Source organism: Miniopterus natalensis, chromosome 15 (assembly GCF_054644295.1).
Source record: "Miniopterus natalensis isolate mMinNat1 chromosome 15, mMinNat1.hap1, whole genome shotgun sequence".
Lineage (NCBI taxonomy): Eukaryota > Metazoa > Chordata > Mammalia > Chiroptera > Miniopteridae > Miniopterus > Miniopterus natalensis.
The window spans coordinates 52510681-52527044 of NC_142095.1; the positions used below are offsets into that span (position 1 = coordinate 52510681).

At 44.6% G+C, this 16364-nt stretch overlaps 1 protein-coding gene across 1 annotated transcript in view; it reads right to left on the minus strand.

The window, feature by feature from the left end:
• Positions 1 to 2967: 2967 nt before the first annotated feature.
• The window catches only part of RYBP (RING1 and YY1 binding protein), a 72966-nt gene continuing 59569 nt past the window's right edge, over positions 2968 to 16364 (minus strand). Inside the window, exons 3-5 of the mRNA XM_087825135.1 lie at positions 7443 to 7619; positions 7262 to 7360; positions 2968 to 6850 (exon numbers count right to left, since the gene is read on the minus strand). Of these exons, the coding sequence (XP_087681261.1) occupies positions 6598 to 6850; positions 7262 to 7360; positions 7443 to 7619 (529 nt within the window). The 3' untranslated portion in view covers positions 2968 to 6597. The remainder of the gene's footprint in view (positions 6851 to 7261; positions 7361 to 7442; positions 7620 to 16364) is intronic.

The window sequence follows — 16364 nt, forward strand, 5'->3', positions numbered from 1 at the left end:
CTCGGGAATGTCTCAATTTCACCTACTTTCCACCCTGGCAGCCTGTGATAATCCCAGCCAATGAGATTACTATCAACTTCTCCAAATGCCTTTAAATGTGAAGAGGCAATGAATTCAGTTTACATATCTGCTTTGCCTCCCCCATGGATCTCTCCTCACTCCAGGCTGCTGCTGCGATGGCCGAATTACTCAAGCCGATTAAATAGTGCTCATCTAGAATTCACTGTTCATGAGTGCATTTGTGGCTCATCTAGTGGTTTGTAGCTCACACTTCTCTGCTCAGAAGTTGTGCCATTTACGTATGAATTAAAAAAAAACCATTCTGGGGCACTAGACTTATCACTTCGTAATTTACATAAATGTAAACCACTGTGTTGTACACATGAAACTGTAATTGAAAATTACAAAAATTTTAAAAATCCCATTCTTAATAAGATGCTCCTATGTGTATGTACATGTATATATGTAACCCAGCAACTAACAATTATTAAATTCCTACTGTGTGGTGACGCCAGGCACTCTGTGGGTCTCTAATTCTCCCACTAACTCTAAACTTTTTCTCTTTTAATAATAACAGGACAGTAAGCATCATTTTAAAAATCAAACTTTTAATGAAGAAAAGTGATATTCATTGTTAACACTATTTATAGTCACAGAAACACCAAGCAGCTGTCAAAAATGCCACAGGGCTTTATTTACATGTGACATTCCACAAACTGCTTCTTCCTCTGGGTCAAGAAAATAAATACGTAAATAAATAAAACTTAAAAACAAGATAAAACAATTCCAGAACAAAACAAACCCTTCTCATTCATTCCTGGCGTTGACATCAGTGAAGCATTAGAATAAATGTTCAGAAAAAAATTTTGATTCCCATTATTAAAAGCACAGCAAATTACAAGCAACTGCTGGGCACTGGCCCACGGCTCCTTGGAGCAGAGAACAGGGCACCAAGAGGTGTTCCAGAGACGAGGAAATAACCCGGCCAGGGGAGGCGCAGTCTCACCGGTTGACTCCAAAGGTGTATGCTGTTGTTTCTAGGAATCCCTTTGGTGTTGTGCCCTGTCACATGAGAGTCCCTGAGGTAGACAGAACCGGTGTGACAGCCTGGGCAGGTCCCTGTCTGGCCTATATGGCTGGCAGGCCTGTGGTCTGGCATTTAAAGCTACAAGTGCTCAACACAGGCCTCTTGGTCTGGTCCATTTCTGAGCAGGGACCTGAGCCTTTTGAAGAGTTGGGTGATGGATACTGAGCTCGCTTCTCTCCTGTCTCCTTCAAGCATCTCAGCCAGCCTTCCTCCAAGGAGTGCCCCACAACTGAAGAGCTAACTAAAAACTGCCCTGTAATGTTCCCAGGTGCTTTGGCAGGTTTGCCCAGGGCAGGAATGACTCATGAGTGTCACTTCACAGGAGCATGGGGTCTGAGGATTCCGAGTCTGAACCCAGCTGAGGGCTGATTGATTAGTGATGTCTGCACAAGCTTGAGGAGAGGAACAACGGTAGGTGGTGTCACTTTTGTGCCAGGTCTGGGTCAAAAGCACCTGCCTCTGCCAGTGGGCCATATTCAGGCTGTCTCCTCCTCACCACACTGTCCCGTTGGCTGTTTTCAGCACTGCACTGGATGCACAGTGGGGACTCGAGCAAGGCCTAGCCCTGCGCCTCCCAGGAGCCCCCAGCCCCAGCCTCGCAGTTCCTGCCGGCACAGGCAGGCTTACCTGGCAGATCTTAACATCTGGGTGTCTACTTTCAGTCCAGGGTGTGAGCCCAACCTCATCTTTCCAGACATGTCCTACGAACATTTTAATAAAAATCAGGGCCTTCAGTGGCCCATTTCTATTGCACTTAACAGCCCAGCCTGCTGGGAAGATTGTCCCTTCCTGACAAACGCAGTGACAGGCAGCCATACCAGACCTGGCTCCTTCTGATTAGCAAACAGGACCTTGAGAAGTTTTTAATCGTAGCATGGGATGGCTCTAAACCTTTCCTTGCTATGATTTTACGGTGTCAGAGTAGCTCTTCAGAACTACTGGTGGTACTTATGCTGGGGCTCAGCCTTCGCCTCCCTCATTCTCACAGTGAGAAAGGACCCACACTCTCCCCCAGACATCCTCGCACTTCCACTGCAGGGACCCTCTCGCTGCGCGCCTCTAGCTAGTGGGGGAGGCAGTTTCTACCCTCCCCAAATGGGGAAACCAGTGCCACCAGCAGCAGGGGCTCTCATGAAGGATTCCTCGTGTACCAGAGAAAGCCTGTCACTTTCTCTGTACCCACAACAGTCCCTGGGAAACATGAGACATTTGATCCCTGCCCTTGAACCCTTCCAGATCCCCCCCAACACTTCTGAGGGGCTGGTCTTGGGTTGTGACTTGGTCCTGGAAAATAAGGACAAGGAGACTGGACCTTGCCAAGTTTTCTTTTACCAGGAACAAACCCATTTTCAAATTACGGGCTCTTCCTCTGTTAGTTCAAGTGCTGACCCACAAAGAAGAGTAACGGGATGGGTCCTGGTACTCCCAAGTGGTTTCCATGTTCTTTGGAAGCAGTGGCAGTGGCCTCGGCTTGTGTGGCTTCTAGGTTTGACACTCTTTTGTTTACATCCGAGTCACAGTTTGCCTAATGGCACTTGGCCAGAAACAGGTGGTCTTTTGAGGGTTTTCAGTCTCACACTGAATTAGCCATTGTGAGCCATCACCTCCACTCCCTTCTGTAGGTCACGCAACCCACACAAAGGCTGCCCTGCACACGTCGGTGCGTTTTCTTCCACAGCCTGGCCGTCTTCCTGTTGCACTGTGCTCTGGCTGCAGCCAGGCACTGAGATGCCAACCAACTTCCGCTTCTGACGAACGCGTCCCGCTCTCAGCCTCCTATCCACACTGGGGGCATTCCACACATTAAAAATCTGAGTTCAAAGAGGAACTATTTCCCTAAAGGCTAAAATCTACACACACAAAAATAAAAGATTTCAATGTAAATTTTACTATTTTATTTGTGAAAAAACTACAAGCAGATTCATAAATAGACATTTCTATGAAAGCGGGAAAATGATAAAGTGGCCTCTAGTAACATAGTCGTGCACATGCCAGTAACGGGAATATATTAACATCTTTTATTTGCTAGACAAAGAGCAGTGTCCAATATAAATTTCCCCAAAACACTTAAGACCTGTGAATTTCTGACCAGTTCACAAAACCACCAACGGACACTTTAGCATGAAGGAAAAACAAACCTAAGTCTGTCAGCTCTAAGGACAGTACAGAGCAGGAACTTCCGAAAGCGTTATACAAGCTGTCTTTCTGGGCAAATGAAAATAGAGCTCGTATAATACATTAACAAAAATTCACAAGATTATGTTTTGACATACTTAACAAGCATTCTCTATTTGTCTCCAACAAACAAAGCTAAGGAAATAATGTAACCATCTTTACACAGTAAATTAAGGTTACAAGTCATACACAAGAACAGAACTGCTTGCGCATTAAAAACTGTTCAGCTCCATTGTCATACTCTAAATGTTGGCTCTTAAACCATTTTCGGTTACATACAAGCAAAGGTTATTATATATTCAGCAATTAATAAATTTTCAATAATTTAAGATATGGTAGCTTAAAAAAGTAGACTGAGAATGGTCTTGATAAGGCAGGTGAAAGTCTTTGTGGAACTAAACTCCCAGAAGCTTCTGCCAATGTTTTGAAATACCCAGATTGCACCTGAAGGGCTCTGACTGAAATGCTTTGTGGGTGTCAAGATTCTTTACCTTGTTTTAACAACTGCATGACTAAGAGCATGTCAGGTAAGCTCTGTGCCACTTGCGGAAGATCGGGTGTTAAAACAAATGGAAACTTGCAAGCGTAACACTGTGCTTTATTTTGTCTTTATAACCTGCTTACTGTGCCACTGAATACCAAGTATTTCTGACCCTCTTTTGATACGTATCTTTCTAGCCTACACTAGTGTTCTGACACACTGCCTACTAGCTGTAGGGAAAACTGCAAGTGCGGGAAGTTGCATGAATTCCATTTCCAGAATGCATGCCGAGGGAGCGCAACCTCAGAAATGAAAAGCCTCGACTACCCACCACCTTACGACCCCAACAGAATACATGTGGCAGCTAACAGGCTGGCCCAACACCTGACTGCCAGCTGCAGTTTCCGTCAAAATGGCAATTTCATCCCACCTGTTCTAAAGCAACCCCCCTTTCCTTCTCCCTCCCTATTCTTTAATTTATCACGGAGGCAAAACCGAAAAACCAAGACATTGGCAATTAATTAATTAGCAGCCTGAGTAGCTGGTTAATCAGCTTTTTCCACTAATCTAGGGGTCCAATCACTTTACATGAAACTAATTTTGAAAAGTTACACAGTGTTTCTGAACAAAGTGCACACCAACACTATTGGTTCGAAAAGCAGTGCAACCCACGAGTTTGGTGACATTTAATTTTTCTTATTAAAAAGTTAATTTAAAAACTTAGCAATTCCTTATATCTCTGGAAAATAAATATGGCTGACTAATTTACCCTCCCTGAGACCCTTAGTAAAAGGAATATTAAAACTTTAGAAGGAATGTCTTTGCAATATCCCACTAATATTAAAATGTGGATTTAAAATTCATAGTCAAATCACTATGTATATATTCTGATGCTTACAGAAAGCATTTGATTTCCTTTGGTTCATTAATAAATACTTGAAAATGTATTTAAAAAGATAAGCATAGCTTGCATCCCAGATACAAGCGTTGTGTTAAGAGGGGAGCATTGCCGAGCATTGAGCAGGACCACAGCGACAGGTGGCACTGCTTTATGCCTGCTGCTCTGGAGAATAGAACTCAAATTATGGTGCAACAGTGACCGCAGAATAGTTTGAATGTAAATGTGAAAGGAACCTTTCCTGTTGGCTACTCAAATCAAGCTGTTAATTTTTTCTTTTTACTTGAGGCCTCCAGACAGAAGTTACTTCTATTCTTAAGCATACCAGGTTTTACACACCAAAATGGGGTGCTTCCTTACAGATCAGCTGCCCTACCATGAACCCCTAAAGTACGATCAAATAAAGGAAGGTGACACCAAGTTCCTGTCCTGAGACGACTGAAGTCCAGGAACTCTGGACACAAATAGAAGAGAGACCCAAATCCAAACATGCAAAACAGAACATTTTTTAAATGTGGAGGGTGGAATCATTAGTGGTCTTGGTTTTGGTCAACCCCTCTCCCCAAGACAGTAAAAAAAAAAAAAGAGTGAAAATAAACTTTAAAACAGAGTTTACTCAAGTTATCTTCACGTCCAAGAAGAGAAGACCAGAGGCCCCAGGAAGTCTGAGCCTCCCCGTGACTGCTGCCAGCACACGGAGCGCTCCCCACTAAGGCTCCCTCTGCAGGGAACCAAGCAGCCTGCGGACTGAACCTGTGGCCGATCACCTTTGCTCCTCAGTAAGATACACAGAGTGGGTTTTTAAGAAAGAAAACAATTCTCACAACTGAGTTGATAGGGTAGGGGAAAGGAGGGGGCATGAGGCAAACAAATTTCAGTGACAAAACCCCCACAGCAATGCTACGTGCAGAGTGGAAATAGGGATTTGCTTCCTGTATGGACCAAAAATAGAGTTCAGACCGTTTTAATCTTAAAGCTGAGAGACAATTTATAGATGCACCGCAGGCGTGAGGAAGGCCTGGGAACTGATGGAGCGAGATGTAGAATCTGAGTTCTCCTCAGTGCTACGCAGGACAGCGATGGTGATGCGCAGCCGGAATCTACAGGAACACTTGGCATTCTGGAGCTGGCTCAGTTGCTTCTGACCATAAAGCCTCCCAACCAACCGCCGGTGGCCTGTCAGTCACTCCAAGGCAAACGCAGGCTGCCCAGAGCAGTCTTGAAATTTGAGATCACAATGTTTAAAAATATATATGTTTTCCTATTGTCCAGGACGCTTCAGACAGATGAGAGAATCGAGTTTCCATGTGGCTTGGAACATACTTCATGGGAGACCAATTTTAATTTGATTTCAGCTCCTCCGTAGAAGGGACTGTCCCAGACCTGTGACTGCTCAATGCTGCATTCACTTCACAGTGTATCGAGCACCAGCGCTGCCATGGATTGGTTTCAAATAACCCTTTATATATAATTTTATATTTATATATAGTTATATCAAAACTGATAGTACATAGTATAACTGGAAGAAAGAACTAAACTTAGAAGGATATGCTGAAAGGATGGAGTTTGTGAACACAATAAATAAAAGTTCCCTCCCCCCGCCAGCCTACCTCCCAACAAAACAAAAACAAAAAAACCAGTTGTAATGTACATGGAAAATTGTGCACAGCAGAATTTTTTTTTTTTTTTTTATAAAAAGTAGATTCAGGAGCACATCCAATTATAAATGATTGTTAGGAAAATCATATAAAACAATGGAATACACAAAAGTGTCAAGAGTCATCGTCAGGGTGTGAAATTCCTCGGTGGCCAAGTGCCCATGGCAAGCAGAAGCCATCCTGGCAGCATTGCGAACAGGCTGCTGTCCACAGAAGTCCTCCAGGGCGCAAGCAGCACGGGCAGATGGAGGATTTGAATTTCATACCCTGATTCAGTTCCACAATCCCATGTGCAATTTCAGAAAGACTCGTCATTTACTGCGGACATGTCGCCCTTGGGAGTGGAGGAGCGGGAGGAGCCCTTGTCTGTGCTCTCCGACCCCGAGCTGCTCTGGTTCTGCTGTTCGGAGCCTGCGCTAGAGGTCGCCGTGGAGGAGGAGGTGGAGGAGGAGCGCGTCTTTTCCTTAAAGTCTGTGATGATGACGGTGACGTTGCCTACAGTTACTGCCAACTGCTGTGCAGTGCTCCTGTCCACGTTTTTCAGTCGGGGCCTGAAAGCAGTACCATGGGGGACAGCCGATTAAATACACCAGATTAAAACGATTTCTGGCAGATGTCACCAATACACAGAGATTTCAAGACACTGCGGCAACGCATCTAAATTGTCACCACCTTCCAGAGCTCACCACAGACCTGCCGATTAACAGGAGCACCACAGAAACCACCCTCCGTTAGCAAAGCCCCAGGCCCCTCCAAAACTACTATCAACTTGTCTGCCTCCTGTCTGGCCACAAGGATATAAAAGTGGCTCCTATACACAGGTATTGCGCTAACAGCTTCAGGCCTCACTCTTCGCTCCACTTCCTTAGCCTGCGAACCCGCAGGTACAAAGCATCTGGGTTCTGGACTGTGACGACACAGACCCGAGCAGCCCTACCGGACTGCGCCCTGGCTCCCAATACCTGGAGGTGTGACTCGAGTCGCTGGTCCGCGTGGTGGCGTTTGCAGACTGTATACTGTTCACTTCGCTAGGAGGGTCTTTCAGAAGATCGGACTTTGGTCTAAGGGGGGAACCAAAAGAGGCATTTGAAAGATGCACTGGTCCCCCTGCGAAACCACACGCCCTGAGCGGCCCGGGCTTACTTGGTTTTCTTGCTGGCGCTCTTTTTGGTGGCACTGGGGCTGGCCTCCTTCTCCTTCTCGGGCCTCTCCCGGTCCTGCTTCTCCACCTTCTCCTTCTTCTCCTTCTTGGGGGGTGGCGGGGTGGCGTACTGCTGGGCCACCTGCTGGGCCACCAGCTGGGAGTTGATGCGAGGTTTTCTAGAACAGTCGAGGGCAGACACATCATTATTTGCTTTATAAACACTTCTTTCCATTTATTTTGGTCTCCCGATGTCTCGGGTATTTATTTTATCACTGGTCTCTGAGAGCTCACTTACATGGTGCTACTTCTACATCACTATGTCCATGTGGCTCGGATGCGTCCACAAGACGTTCCCTCTTTCAAAATCGCTTTCTGTGCCTCTACCTTAATGACATACGCACATGCTCACACAAACAGTAAACAATGCCTTTCGGCCAATAAAAAGGACACGCTTTCTAAAAGTGTTGGGAACACCACTTCTTTTGAGCTGTCTTGATTTTGAGCTGTCAGCTTTCAAATACTCCCACTGCAGAGGGTTAATCTCATTTTATTAAATGGACACTGGTAATTCCTTAAAAAGAGAATAAAATAACAAGTGACATTCACTCCTGAATCCAATTATTCCAACTTGGTCTGCTCCCTTGCAGCTCTGTGATTGGCACAGACAACACATATAGAGCAATAAAAGGTAACTGTGGTTTGCACTAGCTCCCCAAGGGGGTGAAGACTGAAAGTCACTATAAAAAAATCTTAAGTGACACACTCACTGTGATGTCAACCACTATGTCCCCCGCCAACCTCCAACTGATACTGGCTCTCAACACTACTGTTTACAAATTATAAGTGGTACCAAACACTTCTCACAATTACCATTTAGACCCAAATGGGACAGGAAGAAAGGAAAGCCTATACAAGGAAAGACTAATTTAAAAAGACAGTCCCATCTAGATGGACATGTACAGCATAATAAACTCTCCAAGTACAAGGTAGGGAAACGGATCCGTTCATGAGGTGAAAGGACTGGTTGCCACAACATAACGATCCCCTTCAGACCCTACAGCTCCCTCCCCATTCCCCAGGAGGGAGGACTGGACAAAAGGAAAACCTAGGAAAAACAAAACAAAAAGAGAGCTGCTAGATACAGGACATGCTGGCCCCTCCGCTAGGCACGTTCGCTGGGTTACCGAAGCACCTCTTGGGAGCAGGTGTGCAGAAGGCAGGCAGGACAAGGAGGACAGGCGCTCACCCCACGCCTGCATCAAGGTGAGCCTGAGTGTGGGAGGCAGTGGGTTTGCTCTGAGGGTTGCGGTACTACTTGGTGGTGGTGCGCCTTTGCCAGAAAACACTCACAAAGGCGCAATCTCAGAGCCAGTCTCCTGTGGGCCTCCAGCAACATAAGCCTTGGTCGCAGGGTGCCACCCCAGGAAAGCCTGTCAGGTACACCTCAGCCTGGATCACAAACGGCCTCACATGTCACTGAGCAAGGGATTCAAACACGGATGGGAAGTCTCCCTAGAAAGGGAGGAACGTACTTACTCTAAGCCCGGGCCCCAAATGGCACAGGACCCCACGTGAAAAGTACTTCCTCTTTCTGCAGGTTCTAACAGAGGCAGCAGCAGTCATCCTGACAGTGGCCCCCCTGAGAAAAGCGGGGCTGCGTCAACACTCACAGAGAAGACAGCCGCCACTAGAAACGTCTCACAAACACTTCAGGGGACACACCAGATGGGCTCTCTACAGGGATCACCACACAGTTTAAGTCAGTGCTGCACACTAACCAGGACTCAGCGCTAACACTGAATAAACCATTAAACCTTTAGGGAAACTACACCTTGAGGAGAGTGTCAATTCCTCCAGCACGTGTACTTTAACTTACTCCAGGGAAATCTGGTCCAAGAGTGTCTTCCACAGAGAGTCACAGGCTCGCCAGGTGCCTGCCAGAGATGCCAGCCTCCTCACCAAGCTCAGCCAATCAGTTAAGAGGAGGCTGTCTCGCACCAGGACACCCTACCACATTCTGTGATGCCACTTACCACAGGCCACTGTAACTGCAAATCACTGTATACTCCTCAATGGCAAAGCAGCACTTTAATCGTCTTTGTTAAAAAAATTACCTACTGGGTGAAGAATAAACAAACATCGCACAGAAAGACAAAGTAGAATGAGGACTGAGAAGAGGGCCGTAGCTTTAGTGACCCAGGAGGCCACTGCCAACTTTTAGAACAGGCCATGTGGGATCAGGGCTGCAAAGATTAAGGGGCTCAAGACCCCAGAGGGCTAATTCAGAGGAAACAAGAAGCTTCTTTGAGAACCATGGTGTTGAGGGAGCACATGGCTCTCACATGCTCATGAGAAAATGAACTTGACGAGAATGGTTGTGTTCCTCTCCTCTAACAGTCAACCAAAAATCAAAATTTCACAAATGAAAAGGACCCAAGACTATCTGGTATCTGACTGTTATCAAGAAATATGGAGTGTTTGCTAAATCTACCTGTGTTGTCAAAATTAGTGCTGTGTTCTAAATGCCACAGATCTATGTCCTCAGTAACAACCTAACTCGGCCCTCCTCACACCTCAGCAACAGATGAGCACTTATTACTTTAATTACTACAGCCGCTAGTTCAAGTTGCTCCCCCAGAGCCGGGACCATGGATGAGGTAGGAAAGTACACCTAATTTACTTTGAAAAGGCGCACAGTGTTTCTGAACAAAAAGCATACCGACACTTAACGGTACAAAAAGCAATGCTCTTTTGGAAGGGGAAGGTAAGCAAACCAGAAGGCAGGGCACCAGTATCAGGATCCCACAGATCTCTTGTTCTTGCAGTGAAGGTGCTGCAGTAGCCATGCTGCTCTGGCAGCTCTTGCCATCTGTCCCCTCATTTCTAGGCTACTCTGCTGACTGCGTGCGACAGAATGGAAATGGTCAATCTCCAGTAACAGAGCTACACACACTTCACTACTGTGAGGCCAAAATCCAGCCACCTTCCAGATCAGACATCACCAACTGCGCCTGAGGGGGAAGAGGCACACCGGAGCACGGGCCACAGGACAGGCGCACCACGAGGCCATGCAGCACAGGATCCTCTAGAGGAGGCATTCTGTCTCCATTTTAAAAATTAAGACGGAGAAGCAGAGTGACTAAGAAACTTATCTAAGGATTAGTTAACTGGTTGAGCTGGGATTTTTAACCCAGATCCATCTGGACTCTCCATGGGCTCCTTATAAAGGTAACTGCAGATGAATCTCTCCACCTTTGAAGAGCCCACACTTGTTTATACGTGTGTCTGCATATATGGGGTGGGGGTGGGTGATGTGGCTTGAGCACAGATTGCTAGGGATGAAAAACTCAGGTCACCCCCCCAGGCTACAGTTTTGCTAGACACCTCCCGAGAGTCCCATTACCCTCATTAGTCTCATCAGCTTTACTCTGGCAAGAGGAAGACCACTGGGGTGTACTTATGGGAAGAGAAAGGGCAGGAGGAGCTGACAAGAATGCTCTCCCCTGCCTTTGGAACACTGCCTGTAAGGAATGAACCCTGATGACGATCCTAAACACGGCTGGCCACGAGGAAGAGTTCCTTTCCACAGATTTAGGCTGCTCAATGAAGTCTTCTCAGTATCACACAACAAAATGTAAACAGCTCGTTCAATGGGCAGAACTTTCAACAGGCTGCAGAAAGTCAATTCTCCAATATGTAGCTGAGAGTCTGGGTTCTCCAAAATTACCTGTTTCCCAGCGAACAAACCTTAAATAAAAAATTAACAGTCTTCACAATACAGTGGAAGACATTAGATGACAGAACACAGCTAACAGCTTTTGGTGTCTAAGCTTCCAATGAAAGCTAATCAACCAACAACAACAAATAAAAAGCCCCACTTGACCAAAAATGCTGTAAGCAGCGGGCCTGGTTTCCTTTATGAGTAACTTTGGCACCAAACAAGTTTTTTGTATCGTCGCCTTCTTCAGGGCTATATATTTTAAAGCAAAATAAACAAGCAGAAGAGAAACAGACTCGTAGATACAGAAAACATTATGACAGCTGCCAGATGGAAGGGGGGTTGAGTGGAAAGGTGAAGGGATTAAGAAAAGTTACAGAATAGTCGAGGGGATATAAAGAACAGCATAGTACACATAATCAGTGATACTGCAGTAGTATGTGTGGGGTCAGAGGGTACTAGGCTCACTGGAGTGATCTTTTTAAGATATATAAATGTCCAATCGCTATGCTGTACACCTGAAACTAATATAATACTGTACATGTCAACTGTAATTGAAAAATAAGACTACTTTTTATGAAAAAAAGTCTTAAAATTATTTTATAAGATCTATTGTTATTTCAAGAGCTTACAGATGAGTATCTGTTGTGAAAATGGAATAACAGACATCATCAGGAAAACATTCTACTTGTTTGCATTTAAACAGCTAGTATTTCAGAAAAGTCCATTCCATAAAAAGTGGAATACACCTTACCACTCGTGCCTCAGGCTTCTTTGTACCTCACTACCATAGCAGCAACAGGGCAGATATGTCCTTATGGTTCAGGCGACAGAACAAAAGGCATCTCTAACAAATCGCAGCTTTTCCTATGTCCAACCCTTCCCTAAATTATCATTTGTGTGTTTTGCAACTTACAGAATTCCATCTGGTGTTTCACTTTTCAATTAAAATACACCAAAGGCTCTAAAATCAGACAACTCAGCCATCAAGAAGGAAAGGGGTACTTTACAATTTAAAAATGCCTTCCAGTCAGCTCCCGCTGCCCTGGAGTCCCCTGGACATTGCCTTTACAAGCCCCAGCCCCTCGCTTGCCTGGCAATCTGTTTGCTGAGGAAGGACCAGCCTCAAGGTTTAGCAACTCTGAGAGTGTTTTTCTACTTACTCCCTCTATCAGGAGCCCGCGATTCTTTAGGACAGGTCACTTCGTGGGGCTGTAATCACAAGGAGTCTCTCCACACACAGTTTTCCTGTCCCTACACTCAAAGGGTCATTCTACACATGTGCATTGGGCCAGTGGCGATAAGCATGAATTTTTGCATTATGATGTCCCAAAACTTAGTACTAGCTGGGAACACAGCAAAGTACTCTGTGTGTGGCCATCAAGCAACAACACCTGCTAACTAAACATTCTAAAAATAAAATGGGAACAACAGTAAATCCAACAGCAGGGACTGAGTAGGCAAAAAGTGTAAAAATGCTTTATAAACTGCACATTTTTTTTCTTTGCAAAAGTACCTTGTTAAAGCCACAATGAGGTTAACAGATCTGCTATCTGTCTGAACTGGTCTGCATAGAATAGTGCATTCCAAGTTGCAAACAATCAAACTGCAAATACATTTGTAGGATACAATCCACTTTTGAGTAAAGCCTGCATTTATCTAAGGCAGTGTAAGTGTTAATTATCAGAGTGTCTGTCTATCCCAACAATACCTTCCACTACACAGAATGGCCCCTGGCTTTGATGACTAACACAAAAAAGAGGTTTCTGTTCATTTTACCCACAGCTCCGAATCACTCTACTGTTTTAAATGCCAAAGATAACAGAGAGGAGAAATGCTGGGAGTGGAACACAGAAGTTAAAGAGTTCAAACTCCAACATTAACAACCATGAGCCCTTATGTCTGACGGGTCCGAGAGTTATCAAGATGACTACTTATGTAGGGTCTAATCACTGGGGTGTACACCTGAAACTAATACAATACTTTGTCAAATGTCATTGAAAAGTAAAAAGTGACTTTAAAATAAATGTCACACACACAAAATAACCATGAGACCTTAAAAAGTGATATAAAACTTTTTAAAAAAATCTAGGAATGTACAGAACATTCTTGAAGCGAGCAGGCTACTTTAGGCTCTTTCTCCTCCACTTGTGCTTTTTGTTAAATGACTAGCACCCCATTCAGCCTCAACAATTCTAAAACATAAACATAGGTTAGCCACTAAAAAAAGAGCGGGTTAACAACCAGACCAAAGAGAATCAGAATCAGACTATTAGTTTGATATTCTTTCAACCACCATGCTAGGCTGAGAGCTTTTTAATAAAAGGTCTTAATACCTAAAAGTTTTCTGTACCTTTTTCATATTTGTGGTGGTGCTATCATTCAGTATTACTAAGAATCACCCATGTGATCCCAGTCCAATGAACAATAAATAACATGTGAGGACATATGGTAGATACTTTGGACATATGGGTTTACAAGTAAATTCCCAGGGAGTTTCCAGATAAGTGCTTTCTTTGCAGTTATTTTAAGGGACTGAGAACCTTAAGAGAACACTGGACAAATAGTCACCTGTTCAGCTACGGGAAAACGAAACCACACAGCAGCTCCAACCTAACTCTTCCCTGATGCAGGAACGTTAAGACCTTGTACTAGCTGCTAGTCCCAGTGACAATGGTGCCCTTTCAGCTTGCTGGTTCAGGTCCCATCAACATCACTTGGACCTAGCTGGCTCTGCTCTGGAAAGCCTAGTCCTCACAGCCAGCGCTGCTCTTGCCATAGCGTCAGGCCATCACCATCAAGTGATGGGTGACTCAAAAGTCCAGTCGCTTTGCTAGGTCATATGTTGCATGGCATTATTAATTTCCCTCTGCTCCCTAAAGAGTCTCTCTTCTTCCTGTTCTTTTCTCTCCTAAATAGTTCTTGCCCCTCTCATGTAAACACTTGTCTATATGAAATTTCTCAACTCTTCTAGCTCATCTTCTAGAATGAGCCAGTGGATGACCTAAAGGGGTCTTAGTCTGCATTCTAGGTAATTCTTTCCCATCAGTACATATCCATGACTCAGGAGAACCTCTCTGCTCTATCTGTACCGGAAAACTAGCTATTTCCCTTCAAACTGACTCCAAATTATCCAATAAAAAACACAAAAACTCATGGACACAAACAACAGTGTGGTGATTGCGGGGTGTGGGTGGGTGGGTGCAGGTGGAAGAGTAGGTATCCGGGGGAAAAATGGTGATTGAAAAAAATACAAAAATACAAACCATTCCCTTTCTCCCACCTACTTTCCTTCTGGTCACCTTCACGGTGTTAGGGAGAGTATGGACTTAGAGTTAGCATAGCCTTTGGACTTTTGTCCAGACCCTGCTACCAAGCTCAGGTGAATTACTCAAAATGAAAAATGGGGCCAACACCTAACTTAAGTGTTGATGTCAAGATTAAATAGGGCCAAGGTCACTTAGCTGTTGCCATAGTATATGCACATACAACATGTAGATATTCAACAAAATAATTTCCCTTATCCAAAGCACTACTTTCCAGCTGTGGATGTATCTACCACCCTGTCTCAGTACTGGGAGGTAAATGGGAAGATTTACAGGTAAAAGAGGCTTGTAAGTCTTCCTCCAAGACGTGGTTCTAGAGACAGAAGCCCTTCATGTTCGTGCTCTCAAGGTAACTGTGCTGTGCAGCAGCAACAGCAGCACTAAGGATCCTCACTGACTTAACAGCCACTTTTTCTGCGTATTTCAGAGGATTTTGATTTTGCAGATATTCCTTTTAAAAGAGGATGCCTTTAAGGAGGCCACCAGACTTCTACTGTATGATACACATGGTGCTACACACACACTCACAGATACAACTTGGTTAGGAGCTGGCTCCAAGAGAATTAACAAACCATCCAACTTACTAAACAGCAGAATCTGAAACGTTCTATGAGCTACAAGTGGTTTAGATTCTTGAAAACAAAACACCTATTTTATAAGCCACCCTGGCAGCAACAGATAGGTTATCTTAGCCTCTTAGGGGTTCACAAAACCCTCACAGAAGGGGTCTACAAGGCCACAGCTATTTCCATAATAGTTTTCCATAATAATTCTAAGATTACTAGCCAGGGCTGAAAATAAAAATTTTAAATTTACTAAACACAAGAACAACTTTCAAGAAGTGGGCTTAAGGTATTTCAACCACAGACTATAGATCTGGCTTCCTCTCCCCTTGGAGCCTAAAATAATTTTACTATGGTCATTCAAATAGTTTAAGTAAATGTCCCATAATAAATATGCCCTTTAGATCTCCCACAGCATTTCTCCAAAAGCAAGCCCACTGAAAAAGAACATTCAACTCACACCAAACCCTCAGAGCAAGCTAAAGACCTATGCTGCAGATGTGGTCAGAGTAGTACTGCAGGGTCACTGAGACAGTGGGAGTCTCACAGCAGCTGCTGGTCCTGCACAACAGGTGTAGTGGCGACACACCTTCCTCCACCTGCCGCATTTCTGAGGAGGAAAGCCCATGAAGGCATCCAATGTCTACTCTCTCCGGGCCACATCCCATGCTCTCAAACTCGGCTTGTGTAAAGAAGCAGAGATGTAACATGCCTTGTGCCAATCTCCTCTCCCCATTTCACCTCACACATTCTGGCTTATGTTTCCAAATTCATTAAACAGACTTTTCCGGAACCTCCTATACGCCGAGGCAGGGCACTGTTGATGCTTGGATGTAGACGTGCTCATTTTCCAAGGAGCTGGGTAAGATAGGACACAACAGACGTCAATGGCCTACATCTCTGGGGAAGGTCCTTTGTGTTTTATGGGGTTTAGCTTGCCACACAAGCTGGAACATCGCACTTTACAGGTGAAATACCTAACTCTCCCCTCTCTACTTTCTGTATTTCTTTTGGAATCTAACTCAGTGACGTCGGATGAGTTACACACTCTCTCCAAACTTCCGTTTCCTCGCTGGTAAAAATGACTAGAGTAAGTCATGTCTAAGGTTCCTTTAACTCAGACACTTCTATTCAATATTTAATAAAAACAACTAAATAGAGTATTTATTCTTAAGGCACAGGCAAGTTTGCAGTTTATGCTGTTAGTAACTCATTTAGCCCTTTTTTAAAAGTCAGGAATAAACATCATGAGGCACATTCTATGAACTATAGTGTTGGTTTAGCGACTTTGATATGACCTCTCCCTCCTCACAA